The sequence below is a fragment of the Mixophyes fleayi genome, chromosome 4 (assembly GCF_038048845.1).
Source record: "Mixophyes fleayi isolate aMixFle1 chromosome 4, aMixFle1.hap1, whole genome shotgun sequence".
NCBI lineage: Eukaryota > Metazoa > Chordata > Amphibia > Anura > Limnodynastidae > Mixophyes > Mixophyes fleayi.
In genome coordinates, this window is record NC_134405.1 from 43,317,853 (window position 1) to 43,334,701 (window position 16,849).

At 39.5% G+C, this 16,849-nt stretch overlaps 1 protein-coding gene across 2 annotated transcripts; it reads left to right on the forward strand.

The window, feature by feature from the left end:
• On the forward strand, positions 1-15,991 carry S1PR5 (sphingosine-1-phosphate receptor 5). 2 transcript variants are annotated; one of them, XM_075206821.1, is made up of 3 exons: positions 1-262; positions 2,651-2,706; positions 12,561-15,991. In XM_075206821.1, exon 3 carries the CDS (start codon positions 12,968-12,970, stop codon positions 14,114-14,116), a length of 1,149 nt encoding a protein of 382 aa, XP_075062922.1. In that variant the 5' UTR covers positions 1-262; positions 2,651-2,706; positions 12,561-12,967; the 3' UTR covers positions 14,117-15,991. The 2 variants fall into 2 exon arrangements, with proteins under 2 accessions (XP_075062922.1, XP_075062923.1); XM_075206822.1 differs by lacking the exon at positions 2,651-2,706.
• Positions 15,992-16,849: the final 858 nt, after the last annotated feature.

The following is a 16,849-nucleotide window of genomic DNA, read 5'->3' on the forward strand; positions in this document are numbered from 1 at the left end:
GGTGGAAATGGAGCACATACAGACTTGTGTGTAGAGAGAGAGAGGGGTTGAGGAAGGATAATTTGATTTACTAGGACAGGCAGCTGGGCAGGCTATTCATATGTAAGTATAGTAGTGGATGGGCAGGGCAGCGATTAGCTGGGATCACGGCGGAGGAGGGCCCAGTCTTATCGTTTGCATGTAGCAACCAGAGAGTTGGAGCTTCTCACTCTCCCTCTGAGAATTTAGGAATTTTTGGAAAGAACAAACTTCGCTGTTCAACGTAAGTCTGATTCTTTTATTACCCCTTCTCTTTCCAGCATAGAAGAACTTTTTTGTTTGTATTAAATTTTTCTTTCTTTCATTATTCTTCCCTGAATGGCTGCAGCGCGTTGCAGAGGTATGCCTGTAAAATCTATTCTGCTAGCCTCCCCTCGGTGCAATGCTTCTGCTGAGAGATATTCAATCCAGATGTGCGCTAAACGGGCTGTGCACAGTTCCTGTACGTTGGAGTGTCAGCTCTGCGGGAGAGACTGAGCGCCGCTCTGCTCATAGTTTGCAATAGTCACTTGTCACTTCTTGACGGGACGGATTTTAATTGATGGATGGTCCGTTGAGCGGGGCATTAGCTCAGCACAATGGAGAGATTAGTGCAAGGAAAACGCATTCCTTCTGCAGAGAAAGTGTTTATCGTTTGTGGGTAAATGTTTTGCTATATTTTTGAAGATGTATTTGTTTAGGTGTTTATTTGAGGTGATTTAACAACATGCTGAAAATAATGACAATGTTTCCACTCTTGACTTTCTCAAATAAACACATCTCCGTTTGCACAATGATGTGGTGGGGATTTTTCTGGCTAATAATACAATGTGTGCACTTAAACAGGGTTAAAATAGCTTTTCTTCTGAGTGCATTTTTTTTATTGTTCAACAATTGTTTCTGATCTTTGTTTAGGGATCTGTACAATATTGAACTGTTCCAACTAGTCACTTCTACATAATCAAACGGAGAGTTTATTGCAGAGAATGGTGAATACCTATGTTTAAGCATTAAAGTATTAATATTGTTACCACCACTGGATCTTAAATGCTGTATGTAGTTCCAAAATGCAATACATTTTCAATCTCCAAAGGGGGTTATTTGCTGTTAATAACATGTTTGTACAATGCTCTGAAATAGGTTGGCATTATATAAATATAGGATAATTATAATAATAATATTAATATAGGTGCAATCGTGTACAGTATTGTAAATCATAGAAAATTAATTATACATTTACTATTATTAATCTGCCTTGCCCAAAACCTCTTAAAAGCCCATTGGTGATTAGTTGCTTACTAAATAGCCACCTTGGGTATTATTGCATTTTCTTGCGAGTTTAGATAATAAGTTGTATTTTATATGAACTTGTGTGTAGAAATCCACCAGGATATGCACGCAATGATGTACTAGGCTATGTACCGTACTATGATACAATGTTATGCTCTGTGCTGCAATAATACAATGTCAACACTCATTTCAAATATCCTCTGGCCATTTTAATTGTTGTTGGCTATAGAGATTCAGGCAACAGTTTGAATAGATTGTGTGGGTTTGAAATTTAAATGGGACCTTCCACTGGGTTAATGGTTTAAAGTTAGAGAAATGTGGTCAACCACCAATTCATATTCAATTAGCATGTACATGCATATTGTGCTGCAGGTTTGTCAGTAACTGGCGGTGTTATTGTGAGCACAGGGGCTTACAAGTAAAATCTGCCCACACAATTGCATCATATTCTATCAATCTCAGCACGGTCTATTAAGCAATCCCTCGTACATACTATATATAAATGCCATACAGGATAGGATAGGCTAGGGGCACAGGTGATAGACAAAGAGATTTAAGTCCATGAGAAACGGTGTTTCTGAAAAGTAGGAGCTGCAACAACTTAGCTGACATCATTGCAGATTTCCAACCAATTGCTGTGATTTCTTTCTGCAGTACAGTGCTACAAAGAGCAGTACAGTCATCTCTCTATACCTACAGCTGTTAATGAGGTCATAACAGCATTTGTCATACTGGCATTTATCAGACCGGTCAGTTCACTAAAGGGCATCTATCACCTACACACAGTGGAGGTGGTCCATTTGTCAGCCGAACCAACATCCATGAGAATACAAGCCATAGATCCACTTGAGCTAGTGACATCAATGAGGCACGAGCCACAGAGAACTGATATTTGCTGAGTAAAGGACTCTGTCCTCACCTACCTCTGTGCAGGTGTTTGTACCTATGTATGGCACTGTGTATCAAGTTTGCATCCTGTGCATGTCTATCCCAGTGTTGGCTAACCTGTGACACTCCAGGTGTTGTGAAACTACAAGTTCCAGGCCAGCATACCCTTCCAGCAATATATATATATTGGTATATATTGGCAAAGCATGCTGGGACTTGTAGTTTCACAACACCTGGAGTGTCACAGGTTAGCCAACACTGGTCTATCCGTTAGTAGCAGGCAAGATAGGCAATTTGTATTCTCTGTCATTGGCTGCTGTTTACAAGAGATTATAATATATCTCTCCGCCCCTGAGCAACTTTCTTAGTTTTGTTTTGTATGTATCTGAAACCCGAGTTAGAATTCAAGACTTGGGGCATTTATCCTATATTAATATAGAATTTTATTTTTTAGGTAAGATGCTACAAACCTTTTTGGCTGAGGGTCTATGATGCAGAATACATAAAAGGGTAACATTCAGATGTTCCTTTAAATTATATTATTTTTATGTCATTCTTTTTCATTTTATTGTTTGGCCACCTTTCCACCAACCTTCCTAGTATTTATAGTGGGTTTTTTTCCATGTTATACTAAAAAAGCAGCAAGTGGAGGTATAAGCAAAATAGGATTGAAATATGTTTTGCATAATTTAATACTCCATTACAAAATATTGTGCAATTTCTTATTATATTTAGTGTTTTGATTCTCCTAAGTGATATGTTTTTTTATGAGGTGCAGAACCTGCATACAGCCTGCTGGTGTCACTGTTTCAATTGCTGCTCATGAAAAGCATTTGGCCTCCGACAAGATCTCACCATTGCTAGTAGTAGAAACAGTGACACCTACAGGCTGTAAAGTAAAACAAAAATATCTTTCAAGTAGGTTTCTTTTTAAATGGTGTCACACATGGATGACAGGTATTTTAATATGTGGGTAAACGTGTTCCACACAATGATACACCCCTTTAAGGATACTAGTGTTTCCTAACTTGGTTTTACTAGCTGACTGCACAAAATGTGGGAATTCTGGGATTGTCGGACCCTTTCCCGTCTCACACTCTGCCGTCTACTGTTTGTTTAGAGGGGACAAATATGTTGTTTTTTTATATTTACAGTAGGATGTGAAGAGACGACCACTATATAAATAGCAGGAGATAAACTTTCCTGTTTCATGGTAAATAATAGATCTCCGTCTTGTTTCAGGAAACAGTCAATCTTCTGTTCCTAGAAAACAAGTTGGCTCTGGGATAACCTGAACACGAGATCACGCTACATAGGATGACACTGTCAGACACCCTGGACAATTATCCTGAGTGTTTAATTGGCCTGTTATCTGCAATATCATATGGTCATTTTTCTAAAGCACTGGAACTAATTAGGATCATTTCATGGTGATTCAGGCTGTAATGGTGGCTACACACACTGGGGTATTGGAGGTTATCCGGCCACCAATGTGTGCGGCTTATTTGTACACTGATCTTGTCATTGGGCACTAGCGCTGGGCATGGGTTCATGTGCGCCAACTTTAGTGATGAAACCGTTCTGCGTAATAACAAATAAAAGATCATCAGCATGTTAAGATTATTCATATCTCAGGCTCTAACAAACATTATTTGTAGCGCACACTGATAATAATTCCATCACAACTTATAATTATACTGTAGACTGGTAATAATCACACTGCACTGTAATTATGCTGAGTATACATTATTAATAAACACACTGTATTGTATAATAATACTAAGTATCTATACACTGAAAATGATCACACTGTACTGTATAATGCATAATGATACAAAGTATCTATAACCTGATACTGATCATATTGCACTATATAATGATCTCAAATTATATATATATATATATATATATATATATATATATATATATATATATATATATATATACACAATGATCACATTCTATTAACAGGGGATCTACAATGGGGATCTAAAGGGTCATGCTTTGAATTTCCTTTTCCTGTAGTTTATTGTTTACAAAGCTGAAGGACTGAAAAGGGGAAGTGATGAGAGATGTGCAGAGTCTGACTTTCTTTTACACCAGCACCGCTGTGTCTAGGGTGCTTTCACATACACAATATATTATCTCTATTCCAGGCAAGGATGTACCTTCCATGGGTGCAGGTGCACAGTTTTGGGGCTCACAGGCGTATGTGAGTTTTTCACCATGGGAGCCCTTATCAACTTTTGCGATGGTGTCCACAAATGTTTAGTGATTGCCGGGCTCTTCTGTATAAATGTCTCTGGAACAGACTTACCTGATAAAGTGACATTTCTGTAGCCTGTGCAACACAGAAACAGCAGTTCCGATAAACTGCAGTTTCTGTGATAAAAAAAAACCTACTTACCCCCCTCTTCGGAATGCGCTGTCTCCGGATCTCCTCCTTGTCCTCTTCATTTTTCTTCACACTGGAATTGCGCATGTGCAGTTCGAAGACATGCGCACAGACATCCCCGCTCTGTCTCTGCAACTGCAGAGAGCGAGCGGTGAGTGACAGGGAGGGATCATGTGATCCCTCCACACATGTGCTGTCCAGCTCTGTTCTTCTGAGCAGCGCTGACAGTACTGAAATATTTCAATTACGATAATACATTATCATGACAAGTTACCGAAAAAAACCTTTTTTCATAACTTGTTAGATTGCTGTTGGGAGCAGTCACCATACTGTAGAATGGTGACTGCTCCCAAAAAAGAAAAGGAATGCAAAGCAGCAGATATCCACGATATCTGCTGCGATGCACCTTTCTTAAGTATGCGGGATACACAGAGGGACGTGTTTTTAACGGTAAGTGCATGATACTTTGCCATCGGTAGTTGTTAAATATGCCCCATAGTGAGTGCCACTGGAGCTAGCCAATATACAGGAGACTACAGCTTATCAAGGAGGAACACCATTATTCATCGGGTTATTCCTTTCTGGGTCACCCCAAAAAAACAACCCATCCACTGCTGTGAAAGTCATTGGGTAGATGGGAACTGCATAAATCTTAGGGATATTAGGGACTGTTGACAATTCTGCCATAGCCTTTCAAATCAATCCTTCCCATTCTCAAACACAGTCATCATGCATGCTTTAACTCCATAGTGGGCAACATGTCAAAGATCAGGGGCAAAATATGTGACCCTTAGTCCCTGAAGAGATGGTAGGCTTAAGACACAAGCTGTGTTACATAAGAAAGCTAAAAATAACATGCACGGATATAAAAGCAGAAAATTCCCGTAATTTTGCATAGACATTTGTTGTGTAGCTATAAGTATAAGCTATTGTTGTTTGTTATTAGTGCATCCTATTTCTCAATCTCTGGCAATAAGGCTGACTTTTTTTTTTTTTAATCATATTATATTTATTGCAATGCAGCCGGGGGACTGGAGAGCAGACAGACGTATGTTAAGGGATAGTTGACGCTTGTATTCAATCCGTGGCCTCTTCGACCACGTACATCCTATCATCCAACCACACCACAATAAAGGTGTGGTTGGACGATAGGTTGGTTGTAATGTAGATGTGGGTCTTCGATCCCTCTAAAAGCTCAATACTCAAATAATAATAATAATAGTTAAAAAGTATGTTGGCTGTAGTATCCTGTGTGACAATAAATAATAATCTTTGAGTGAATGGTTTGGCTAAGACCTTTGCAGGCATTTTACTTAATTGAGACTATTTTAGGGTCTATGGTTTAGAAGAATATATATGTACCTCAGCGTTTATATGGTCCTATGTATACTAGGTAGAAATATGTGTAAAAATCTTTGGTGAAATCTGAAACTGAAATGAGATATTTTAGGGCAAATATTTCCAGACAATGTTCTCCATGTTACTGAATGAATGATCTCCCCTTCATCCATTCCTGTATGTTTCCAATCACAGTCTCTTTGTGGCAGGAGGCCAGTGTTATTATTATTGAATTATTTTGTATTGAAAGTGGTTTTTTTTATTGTTTTTATCAGTCTGCAGATTTTTGTCACTGTACAGTGCATAAGGTGCCTGGAGCACCGACTGGTAATACAAGGACGGTCTATTCAGAAGGGTCCCAGTAAAAGAATTTGGTAACCAGATTAACTTCCACAAGAGTACAGTTACTACCTGAAGGTAGCATACACTTTTATTTCACAATGGCACAGGCTATGGTAGTGGAACCCTTCTATCAATACCTGTGACTGCACTAAGCCCCATATAAAGTAGAGGGACTAAGGTTCCCTCGCCTATCCTTCCCACCATTGTACACGCATCACTCATTTGCTCATCATGTTTGATGCGAAAGTCGTCGGACCGTCTCTTAAGGATCGTATCTTCTTCACACTGGCCTCTGCCTGTTCTCCCTGCAGCCTCACACACATACACTGGCTGAAGCAGGGATACAGTGCCACAAATGTGTTATGTGTCTTTATACCAACAAGTTAAATATCACCAATTTATTATTTTGCAGAAACTGTATTTTGTTAACTTAACACCCTTAATTTTGCTGTCCCACCATAGCACCCTAACCATATCACTACTATCTGCTGTAACAATACATAGCCCCCTAACCATATCACTGCTATATGCTGTAACAATACATCGCCCCCTAACCATATCACTGCTATATGCTGTAACAATACATAACACCCTAACCATATCACTGCTATATGCTGTAACAATACATCGCCCCCTAACCATATCACTGCTATATGCTGTAACAATACATAGCCCCCTAACCATATCATTGCTATATGCTGTAACAATACATCGCCCCCTAACCATATCACTGCTATATGTTGTAACAATACATCGCCCCCTAACCATATCACTGCTATATGCTGTAACAATACATCGCCCCCTAACCATATCACTGCTATATGTTGTAACAATACATCGCCCCCTAACCATATCACTGCTATATGCTGTAACAATACATAGCACCCTAACCATATCACTGCTATATGCTGTAACAATACATAACACCCTAACCATATCACTGCTATATGCTGTAACAATACATAACACCCTAACCATATCACTGCTATATGCTGTAACAATACATCGCCCCCTAACCATATCACTGCTATATGCTGTAACAATACATAACACCCTAACCATATCACTGCTATATGCTGTAACAATACATCGCCCCCTAACCAAATCAATGCTATATGCTGTAACAATACATCGCCCCCTAACCATATCACTGCTATATGCTGTAACAATACATCGCCCCCTAACCAAATCAATGCTATATGCTGTAACAATACATCGCCCCCTAACCATATCACTGCTATATGCTGTAACAATACATCGCCCCTAACCATATCACTACTATCTGCTGTAACAATACATAGCACCCTAACCATATCACTGCTATATGCTGTAACAATACATAGCACCCTAACCATATCACTGCTATATGTTGTAACAATACATAGCACCCTAACCATATCACTGCTATATGCTGTAACAATACATAGCACCCTAACCATATCACTGCTATATGCTATAACAATACATAGCACCCTAACCATATCACTGCTATATGCTGTAACAATACATAGCACCCTAACCATATCACTGCTATATGCTGTAACAATACATCGCCCCCTAACCATATCACTGCTATATGATGTAACAATACATAGCACCCTAACCATATCACTGCTATCTGCTGTAACAATACATAGCACCCTAACCATATCACTGCTATATGCTGTAACAATACATAGCACCCTAACCATATCACTGCTATATGCTGTAACAATACATAGCACCCTAACCATATCACTGCTATATGCTGTAATAATTAGAGATGCTCAGGCTCGGTTTTCTGTAAACTGAGCCCACCCGAACTTAGGGGATCCGAGTAGTCTCACGAACCGAGACTAGTTTGATCTTTTTATAATCGCCCTTGTGTGTTTTGGTTTTTGGATCCCGATTTTTTTTTCTAAAATCCCATTTTTTTTTTGTGTGTGCTAAAATCACATAATTTGGCTCTTTATTTATCCCTACATTATTATTAACCTCAATAACATTAATTTCCAATAATTGCAGTAAATTTTTGTCAAGTGACAAAAACACTGCTACCCCTCCTGTTTCTGTGTGAGCAATGGCACTGAGCAATGTCACTGGAGAATGGAGAGTGACAAGAACACTGCTACCCCTCCTGTTTCTGTATGAACAATGGCACTGAGCAATGTCACTGGAGAATGGAGAGTGACAAGAACACTGCTACCCCTCCTGTTTCTGTATGAGCAATGGCACTGAGCAATGGCACTGGAGACTGGAGAGTGACAAGAACACTGCTACCCCTCCTGTTTCTGTATGAGCAATGGCACTGAGCAATGTCACTGGAGACTGGAGAGTGACAAGAACACTGCTACCCCTCCTGTTTCTGTATGAGCAATGGAACTGAGCAATGTCACTGGAGAATGGAAAGTGACAAGAACACTGCCACCCCTGTTTCTGTGTGAGCAATGGTGCTGGATCTCCTGGGGATGTAGGTACTTATGGAATCCAAAAATCCAGATCCAACAACGCAACAATAATGTTTTGCCTCGATTCAGATCCAAGGACTCGCAAAAGTGACGAAGCGGCTCGCGATCCTACTCGGATCCCCCAAGTTCGGATGGGCTCGGTTTTCAGAAAACCGAGCCTGATCATCTCTAGTAATAATGCATAGCTCCCTAACCATATCATTTCTATATGCTGTAACAATATATAGCACCCTAACTATATCACTATTATGTGTTGTAACATTGTTTAGCTCTCTAACCAGATCATTCTTATATGCTGTAATCATACATACCTGCCAAATCTACCTACCATCCATGGATAATCCGAGATTTTATTGATTTGTCACTGGAACATTTTTCTCCCTGGAAATGGCCTTATTTTTAAAAATTAACCAAATGTACAAAAATTATTCAAATACAAATAAATCTATTATAATAGAATTCAATAAACTTGTTACGATGGAGTTTGTATGACCCCAAGGTCTGCAGAAACATAACGTGCCTTTGTGCATCGACTCAGAAGCTGTGTGTCCCTGTTGGTAACTATGTCACTTCAGGTCCTAATGCAACTTTGTATAATTATCTGTGACATTTGTGGTTAACACAATTGAAGCACTGTGTTGGTTACCATTACCGTAAAGTTAAACCCATGACTTATACGAGAGTCTGTGGTGTAGTGAGCAGAGTGTGTGTGTTATACTATGTTAGAATATGACCCCCAATTTCTCAGGGGATAAAAAAAAAAATCCGAAAGCCAAAAATGTCCATGGGGCATGTATTCTATATGTGTGTGTGTGTATGAATGGGTTAAAGGAAACATATTATTTCTCTGATGAGACAGAGATATTATAAAGGCAACATGACAGGACGTGTCCACAAACCAGTACGGATTATTATGTGTCAGCAGGTAGACTTTGTGTTTCCCATGTGTCTCCTCTGTATCTGAACATGTCTGCCCCCCACCCTCCATACCTGATTCTCGGCTGTTTACTGTGCAAATGAATTGTGCTATTCAATATATTTGAAGATTCCGTTTGTTTCAAAATTCGATTGTTGTGATTAGATACCCTGGCATTCTTAATTTATGCGGAGCTGCCCTCTTTGGAAGGTGTCTCACTGTTTGGTAGTATATAGAGTGTAAGCTCTGCAGAACGGAACTACCCTTTCTAAGAAAAAAAAAAGATTCATTATCTGTTTGTTATACTTCTGCCTCCTTGTATCATCACACCTCTGCAGACTGACAGACAGATTAATCTCTAATGGTATCAAATCTGTAACCTCTCTATATTACAAGAGGTAGAATCCCAAAACCCAAACTGATTCCCCCTCTACTCGTATTGTACCTATAAACACAGTGAAAAAAACTTATCATTAGAAGAAGTGATTACAAATGGCAGTGGATTGTTATCGCAGTGATGGTGTATACCGGGACTGGCACATCAGTGATGGGGTGTACCGGGACTGGTACATCAGTGACGGGGTGTGCCGGGACTGGTACATCAGTGACGGGGTGTACCGGGACTGGTACATCAGTGACGGGGTGTACCGGGACAGGTACATCAGTGACGGGGTGTAGCGGGACTGGTACATCAGTGACGGGGTGTATCGGGACTGGTTCATCAGTGACGGGGTGTACCGGGACTGGTACATCAGTGATGGGGTGTACCGGGACTAGTTCATCAGTGACGGGGTGTATCGGGACTGGTACATCAGTGACGGGGTGTACCGGGACTGGTTCATCAGTGACGGGGTGTACCGGGACATGTACATCAGTGACGGGGTGTAACGGGACTGGTACATCAATGGTGGCGTATACCGGGACTGGTACATCAGTGATGGGGTGTACCGGGACTAGTTCATCAGTGACGGGGTAGTACATGAATGCTTATTATAAACCTATAATAATGCTGTATATGGGATAATACATAAGTGATATTACTTTTTTCACTACGCTATTTTGGATTTAATGTTCCTTTTACACATAGTTTTTGGCCCAAGAAGGAATCGCCGACTAATAAAGGGGCAAATTTATTTAAGTTTGTTTTTTCCTTTTAGTCTAAGACTTGCTTATATACAAACTCGACAACATAAATAAGTAACAAAGTAGCTATTAGGATTTGTGAAGGCATACGTTTTCTCTTAAAAAAACCCAAAAGATTTAAATTTGTTTATATTGTAGTTATATAAGTGAAGCAGTACGTTATATGGTGGGAGAACGAAGATATTTGACCAGTGGAATTTCCTTCAAACAAACATTATACCTTCTGTCTGCCTTAAATCCTGTTTGAAGACAATATATTTCAACATCACCAAATTTGAGATTAAATTGATTCTTCATCCATTCACCAGTATTCTTAACAATTAAAATATAAAAAAAAAATTAAACATTGGACTTTTGAAAAATCAGAGTATTATTTACTTACAAGGTGCTACAATGTAAACATATATTACCGTATAACAACTAGTCAGCAATTAGCTTTGATCTCTCTAATCCAAGTGGGCAGCATGGTGGCTAAGTGGTTAGCACTTCTGTCTCACAGCACTGGGGTCATGAGTTCAATTCTTGACCATGGCCTTATCTGTGTGGAGTTTGTATGTTCTCCCCGTGTTTGCATGGGTTTCCTCCGGGTGCTCTGGTTTCCTCCCACACTCCAAAAACATACTAGTAGGTTATTTGGCAGCTATCAAATTGACCCTAATCCCTCTATCTGTCTGTGTATGTTAGGAAATTTATACTGTAAGCTCCAATGGGACAGGGACTGATGTGAATAAGTTCTCTGTACAGCGCTGCGGAATTAGTGGCGCTATATAAATAAATAATGATGATGAAAACAAACCTCTACAGCAGCATTTCTTAATTTCAGTCCCCACACACCCCTAACAGATCATGTTTTCAGGATTTCTGTCTGTGTAACAGGTAGGATCATTATTGACCAAGCCAAGTAGACTAAGTCACCTGAGCATGACTAAAGAAATCCTGAAAACATGAACTGTTGGTGGTCCGTGAGAACTGGAGTTAAGAAACGCTGCTCTACAGCCAGTTTACTGCAGTGAGAATTCTAAATAGCTTATTGCAGACTCGGATTAATATCTTCTTGACCACTTTGAAAATATATATTATTTTGCCAGAATTAAGCTGTTATTAGTGTTCTCGTATCTTTTGATAGTTCTCCTTCAATGCAGAGGTGCTCAAACCCAGTCATCAAGAGCTACCAACAGGTCATGTTTTCAGGATTTCTGTCTGTAGAAACAGGTGGGATAATAACTGACCCAGAAAATTAGATTAACTCACCTGTGCATGATTAAAGAAATCCTGAAAACCCGAATTGTTGGTAGCTCTTGAGGACTGAGTTTGAGCACCTCTGCTATAATTAATCCTTTAAGAGAATAATATTAAACTTTTAAAGATGTTTTTTTCCTTTTCGCAAATAAAATAAAATAATATTACTTGGCAGCTGTGTCTGCATTTCAGAGGGAAATACATCCGTTTAGTGCTGTTTAGATATATTTTATAATATTATCTACCCTGAAAATGTCACTGTAGATGCTACATGTTGTTTGCATAATGGTTCCGCCTCACAGGCAACATTTAATTTTACTATATATATATTTCAAAGACATAGGAGTCTGAACAAGTGTAATATTCATTTTAAAACACGTTTCTGTGTTTTTTTTGTGGTATTAATATTCAGGGGGGATTTTTACATGAAAACTTGAAAAAATAAATCATACTTGTTTACCTCGCTAATGTTACAATTTATGATCATTTTAAAATACATTTTTATATTTAAAACAATGTTTTGTTTTTTTATTTAATCCTGCAGGTTACAAAGTGCTATGAGTGGATCGTGCACAGGATAGATGAGGAAACACTGACACCTTCTTGTGAAAGGATGGAAGTGCAGCATCGTACAATGGATAGGTCATGCTGGATAAAGTTTTAATGTAGTCCTTGCGCCAACATTACAAAGAAACTTAACTGTCGTTAGCTGAATGGTCACAAAAGAAAAAGTAACCAGCATTACATCCACAGAAATAAGCTTTGTACCATTCATCAGTACGTGGGTGGCCGTAGTTTTGGGAGAAAACATATAATCTGTGTTTTATCACTATTTGGAATCCTGATCAACTGGCCATAAATCTATCTGTGCCTGGATATGACCTTGTCCATACTTGAGGTCCGGCCCAGGTTCTGAAGTTCCAAGAGCTTGGAGAAGGGGAGCCGTGTAACATGGATGGAGTAACACATCAACAGCACCTTACTCGATTTTACAGGGAATACCAAGACAATAGTATCATTGCATTACATTACAACTACACTGGGAAACTCAGCACGAGTAGATACAAGGGTGGACTAAAAGCTGAGGCCTTGGTCTTTTTGGTGGTATGTGTCCTCATTGTTCTGGAGAACCTTATTGTGCTTCTGGCTTTATGGCGCAACAAGAAATTCCATTCACCTATGTTCTACCTGCTTGGCAACCTGACGTTGTGCGACCTCCTGGCTGGCATAGCATACATGGTCAACATTGTGTTGTCGGGGGCCAACACTCTCCGTCTCACCCCTGCCATGTGGTTCGTTAGGGAAGGAGGTGTCTTTGTCACATTAACTGCATCCATATTCAGTCTTCTTGCAATAGCTATAGAGCGTCACATCACCATGGTCCGCATGAAGCTCTATAGCGGGGACAAAAAGGGCAGAATGGCCTTGCTCATCGGTGCGAGTTGGCTGGTGTCGATCCTATTGGGTGTCCTACCGATACTTGGATGGAATTGCATCCGAAACCTCCCATTCTGCTCCACCATCCTGCCCTTGTACTCCAAAAATTACATATTGTTTTGCATCACCATATTTCTGGCCATCCTTATCTCCATTGTGGTCCTCTATCTGCGCATATATAGGATTGTCAAGACCAATAGTCAGAGACTCGGCACTCTTCGTAAGGGAGCACTGAGGAAGTCTCAAAAGTACATGGCACTGTTGAAAACTGTAACTATTGTGGTGGGAGCCTTCATTGGTTGCTGGCTGCCTCTCTTTGTGCTCCTCTTACTTGACGTCTCTTGTGAGGTCAACGCTTGCCCTGTTCTTCTAAAGGCCGATTATTTCCTTGGCCTGGCTATGATAAACTCTCTCCTAAACCCAATCATATATACATTAACCAGTAGGGACATCAGAAGAGCCATCCTGAAGCTTGTCTGCTTCTTTTGTATTGTCAATGAAGATGGAGAGACCAAGGGGCGATTTGGATTTTTCCCCGTCATCGAAAGAAGCACCAGCAGATCTGAAAAGTCATCGCACAAGCACGAGGGTATGGAAACCACAGCGTCCTCAGGAAATGGAACGCCAACACCAGTGAAGTCGCTGGTGGCCAAAAAGTACTGACCGTTGTTATTGTGGACTCATGGGTTCATCAGTCAAGAGCCGTCAAACACATTTTTGTGTTTTCACACATAAAAAGGAAATGTGCTACCGCCCAAGATTTCATTACTTAATCTTAAATTTGGGCGGAGGTCAAAACAGCAATATCGGAAGCTTATTTAGGGAACTATGTGGAAATTATATTTTTGGTATTGAATTGCAGTGCGTGACAATGTTCCACAGTGGCGGACAGTGGGGAAAAGAGAGCATACGTAAAGACAAAATAAATACAGACATTAAAACAAAGGGTATGGAGGTCCCGGCTTGTGAGAGCTTACCTTTTAAGCCCTACAATTTAATACCTAGAAATTATTTTTAAGAAATAACAAGATTAGCACATTTTCATCACTAGTACAAACTTAGACATGTGAGACACATATGTTTATATGAATGTTGATAAAACCAAGCTATATATTTTATTGAAGCTAAGAAAAAGATGCTACAGGTTTGGATAATGAGTGCTGAATTATAGGAGGTCTCGCCAAATTGTCCTTAAATTGGCCACAGATGTGGAGATGTCCGAACGTGTGGGAATCAGGTCTACTCTTCGAACCTATGGCCAACTGATCCATGTACATGGGTGATTAAATGGACAGAGCAGGCTGTTTAGGTCAACATGGTGCCTTATTAGATTTTTATTATTCCCGGCTTGGAATGGTGATGGGTGCCCCACACAGTCTACAAATTTGGGTAAATGAACGATGAAATCAACGCTCAGGTTTTCTAGTCCAAACAGCAAATGGGGACAGAGTTAAACATCATCACATTTTACGATACATGAATACACAATACGCGTCAGTCTGTGTCACAATGTTTTACAGGTTCGGTTTCACAATGTTTAAGTGTATAAATAAATTCAAATAATTGCAGCTCGCACAATAGGATCGGTGCTTAAACTGTATATAATTTGTATATATGTGTAATTAAAAAAATGTATAAAATTAATGATGGATGAATTCAAACTGCATTGGACATCAATGCAATAGCTCTTAAAACAAAAAACATGTATTTAGTGACTATAGCACATCACTAGATGATAATCACAGCGAGGTGGCCAAGGATTCAGCCAAATATTAACCAGTTTGTGCGGCGGATGTGGTTGAAGAAGGCGGATCTTGTCTGCCTTTTCTGTGTTAATCTTCCCATCAGCCAGGGGTCTTTGGGTCAGTAGGTTCACACTCTGATGAGCCTACCCACACACTGATAACGAGAGGGCAGAAATAAGTATTGGCAAAAATTACAGTATGTGGAACACTAGTGCAAAAATTAATTAAAAATTCAGAACTATATTTGTAAAGATATTTTGTAAAGATAATGTCGATGTTCTATCTAGACCAGTATTTAAAAGTACCAGCCCAACAAAAATTGAATTAGTAACCTACATGCAGTTGCAGATTTACCTTACTCTAGGGGGTAAATGTATAAAGCTTAGCGTTTCCGGCTGGTTTGAAAAGTGGAGATGTTGCCTATAGCAACCAACCAGATTCTAGCTGTCATTTTGTAGAATGTACTAAATAAATAACTACAATCTGATTGGTTGCTATAGGCAACATCTCCCCTTTTCAAACCTGCCGCTTGATACATTTACCCCTAGGAGTTAGTGAGTGTGTGTGTGTGTGTGTGTGTCAATATTTATGTCCTACATTTAACTAACTGCTAGAAAAGAGGCAAACTGAAAATGAGGGCAATGTATTAATGTTAAAAAATATTTTATGTAACTAACTAAAAGTGCTGTAAATTCATGCATATGTATTTTTTTTTGTAAATATATAAATACCTACATGTCCAGTTTAACCATTTCTCTGCTTGACGCATTAAAGTGGTCAGTTCAACTATCAATTCATTTTCCTTATCTGGTAACTTGTATGTGTGTTAATAAATCCTTGTTTTTTCCTTACATTCTATAAAACAGTGAATATGAGTTACGTATTTATCCCTGTGACAGCCGTACAGTGTAGCTTTGTGCAACACTATAATAGAGGCGTTAAATTCACGGTACTGGGACTCTATGTCTGTACTGCATGAAATACATGGTAGGTTTGGAGTCAATACATTTACAAATAATTCTACCCACACATGCTGTGTTGTCACAGGAGATACTGGGCACCTGTATAACATCAAAGTGATTATGATATCCAAGAATGATCCTATTGAAATCGATCACATCAATGCCTGAAAAGTACGGTCAAGGATGACGTCTACCGGCCTGAGTGTGGTCATCTTCTGACTGCAGTAACATGTTCTGGTACTGATAGACCCACTTGACCAGATCTCATCCACTACCGTCAGCCAATCACATGTGTGGCCAGGTTCAACAAACATTCTTTGAAGGTGTATATATGATATTCACCACTTGCAGTACTCTGTAGGTATCAATCAGCACTGTGACCCTCGACGTCACATGTCCACTAAAGATGGACAAATGTATTAGCTCTTTAAGGGTTAATTCCACCAAACATAGGGAAGCTAACAGGGAAGGGGTCTTGACAACACGTCTAGGGGGTATATTTACTAACCTGCGGGTTTGAAAAAGTGGAGACGTTGCCTATAGCAACCAATCAGATTCTAGCTATCATTTATTTAGTACATTCTACAAAATGACAGCTAGAATCTGATTGGTTGAGATAGGCAACGTATCCACTTTTTCAAACTCGCAGTTTAGTAAATATACCCCTAGACGCACAAATGCATAATGAG

Coding starts and splice junctions, on each gene's coding strand:
- S1PR5 (XM_075206821.1), top strand. CDS start 12,968: ATGGATGGAGTAACACATCAACAGCACCTTACTCGATTTTACAGGGAA.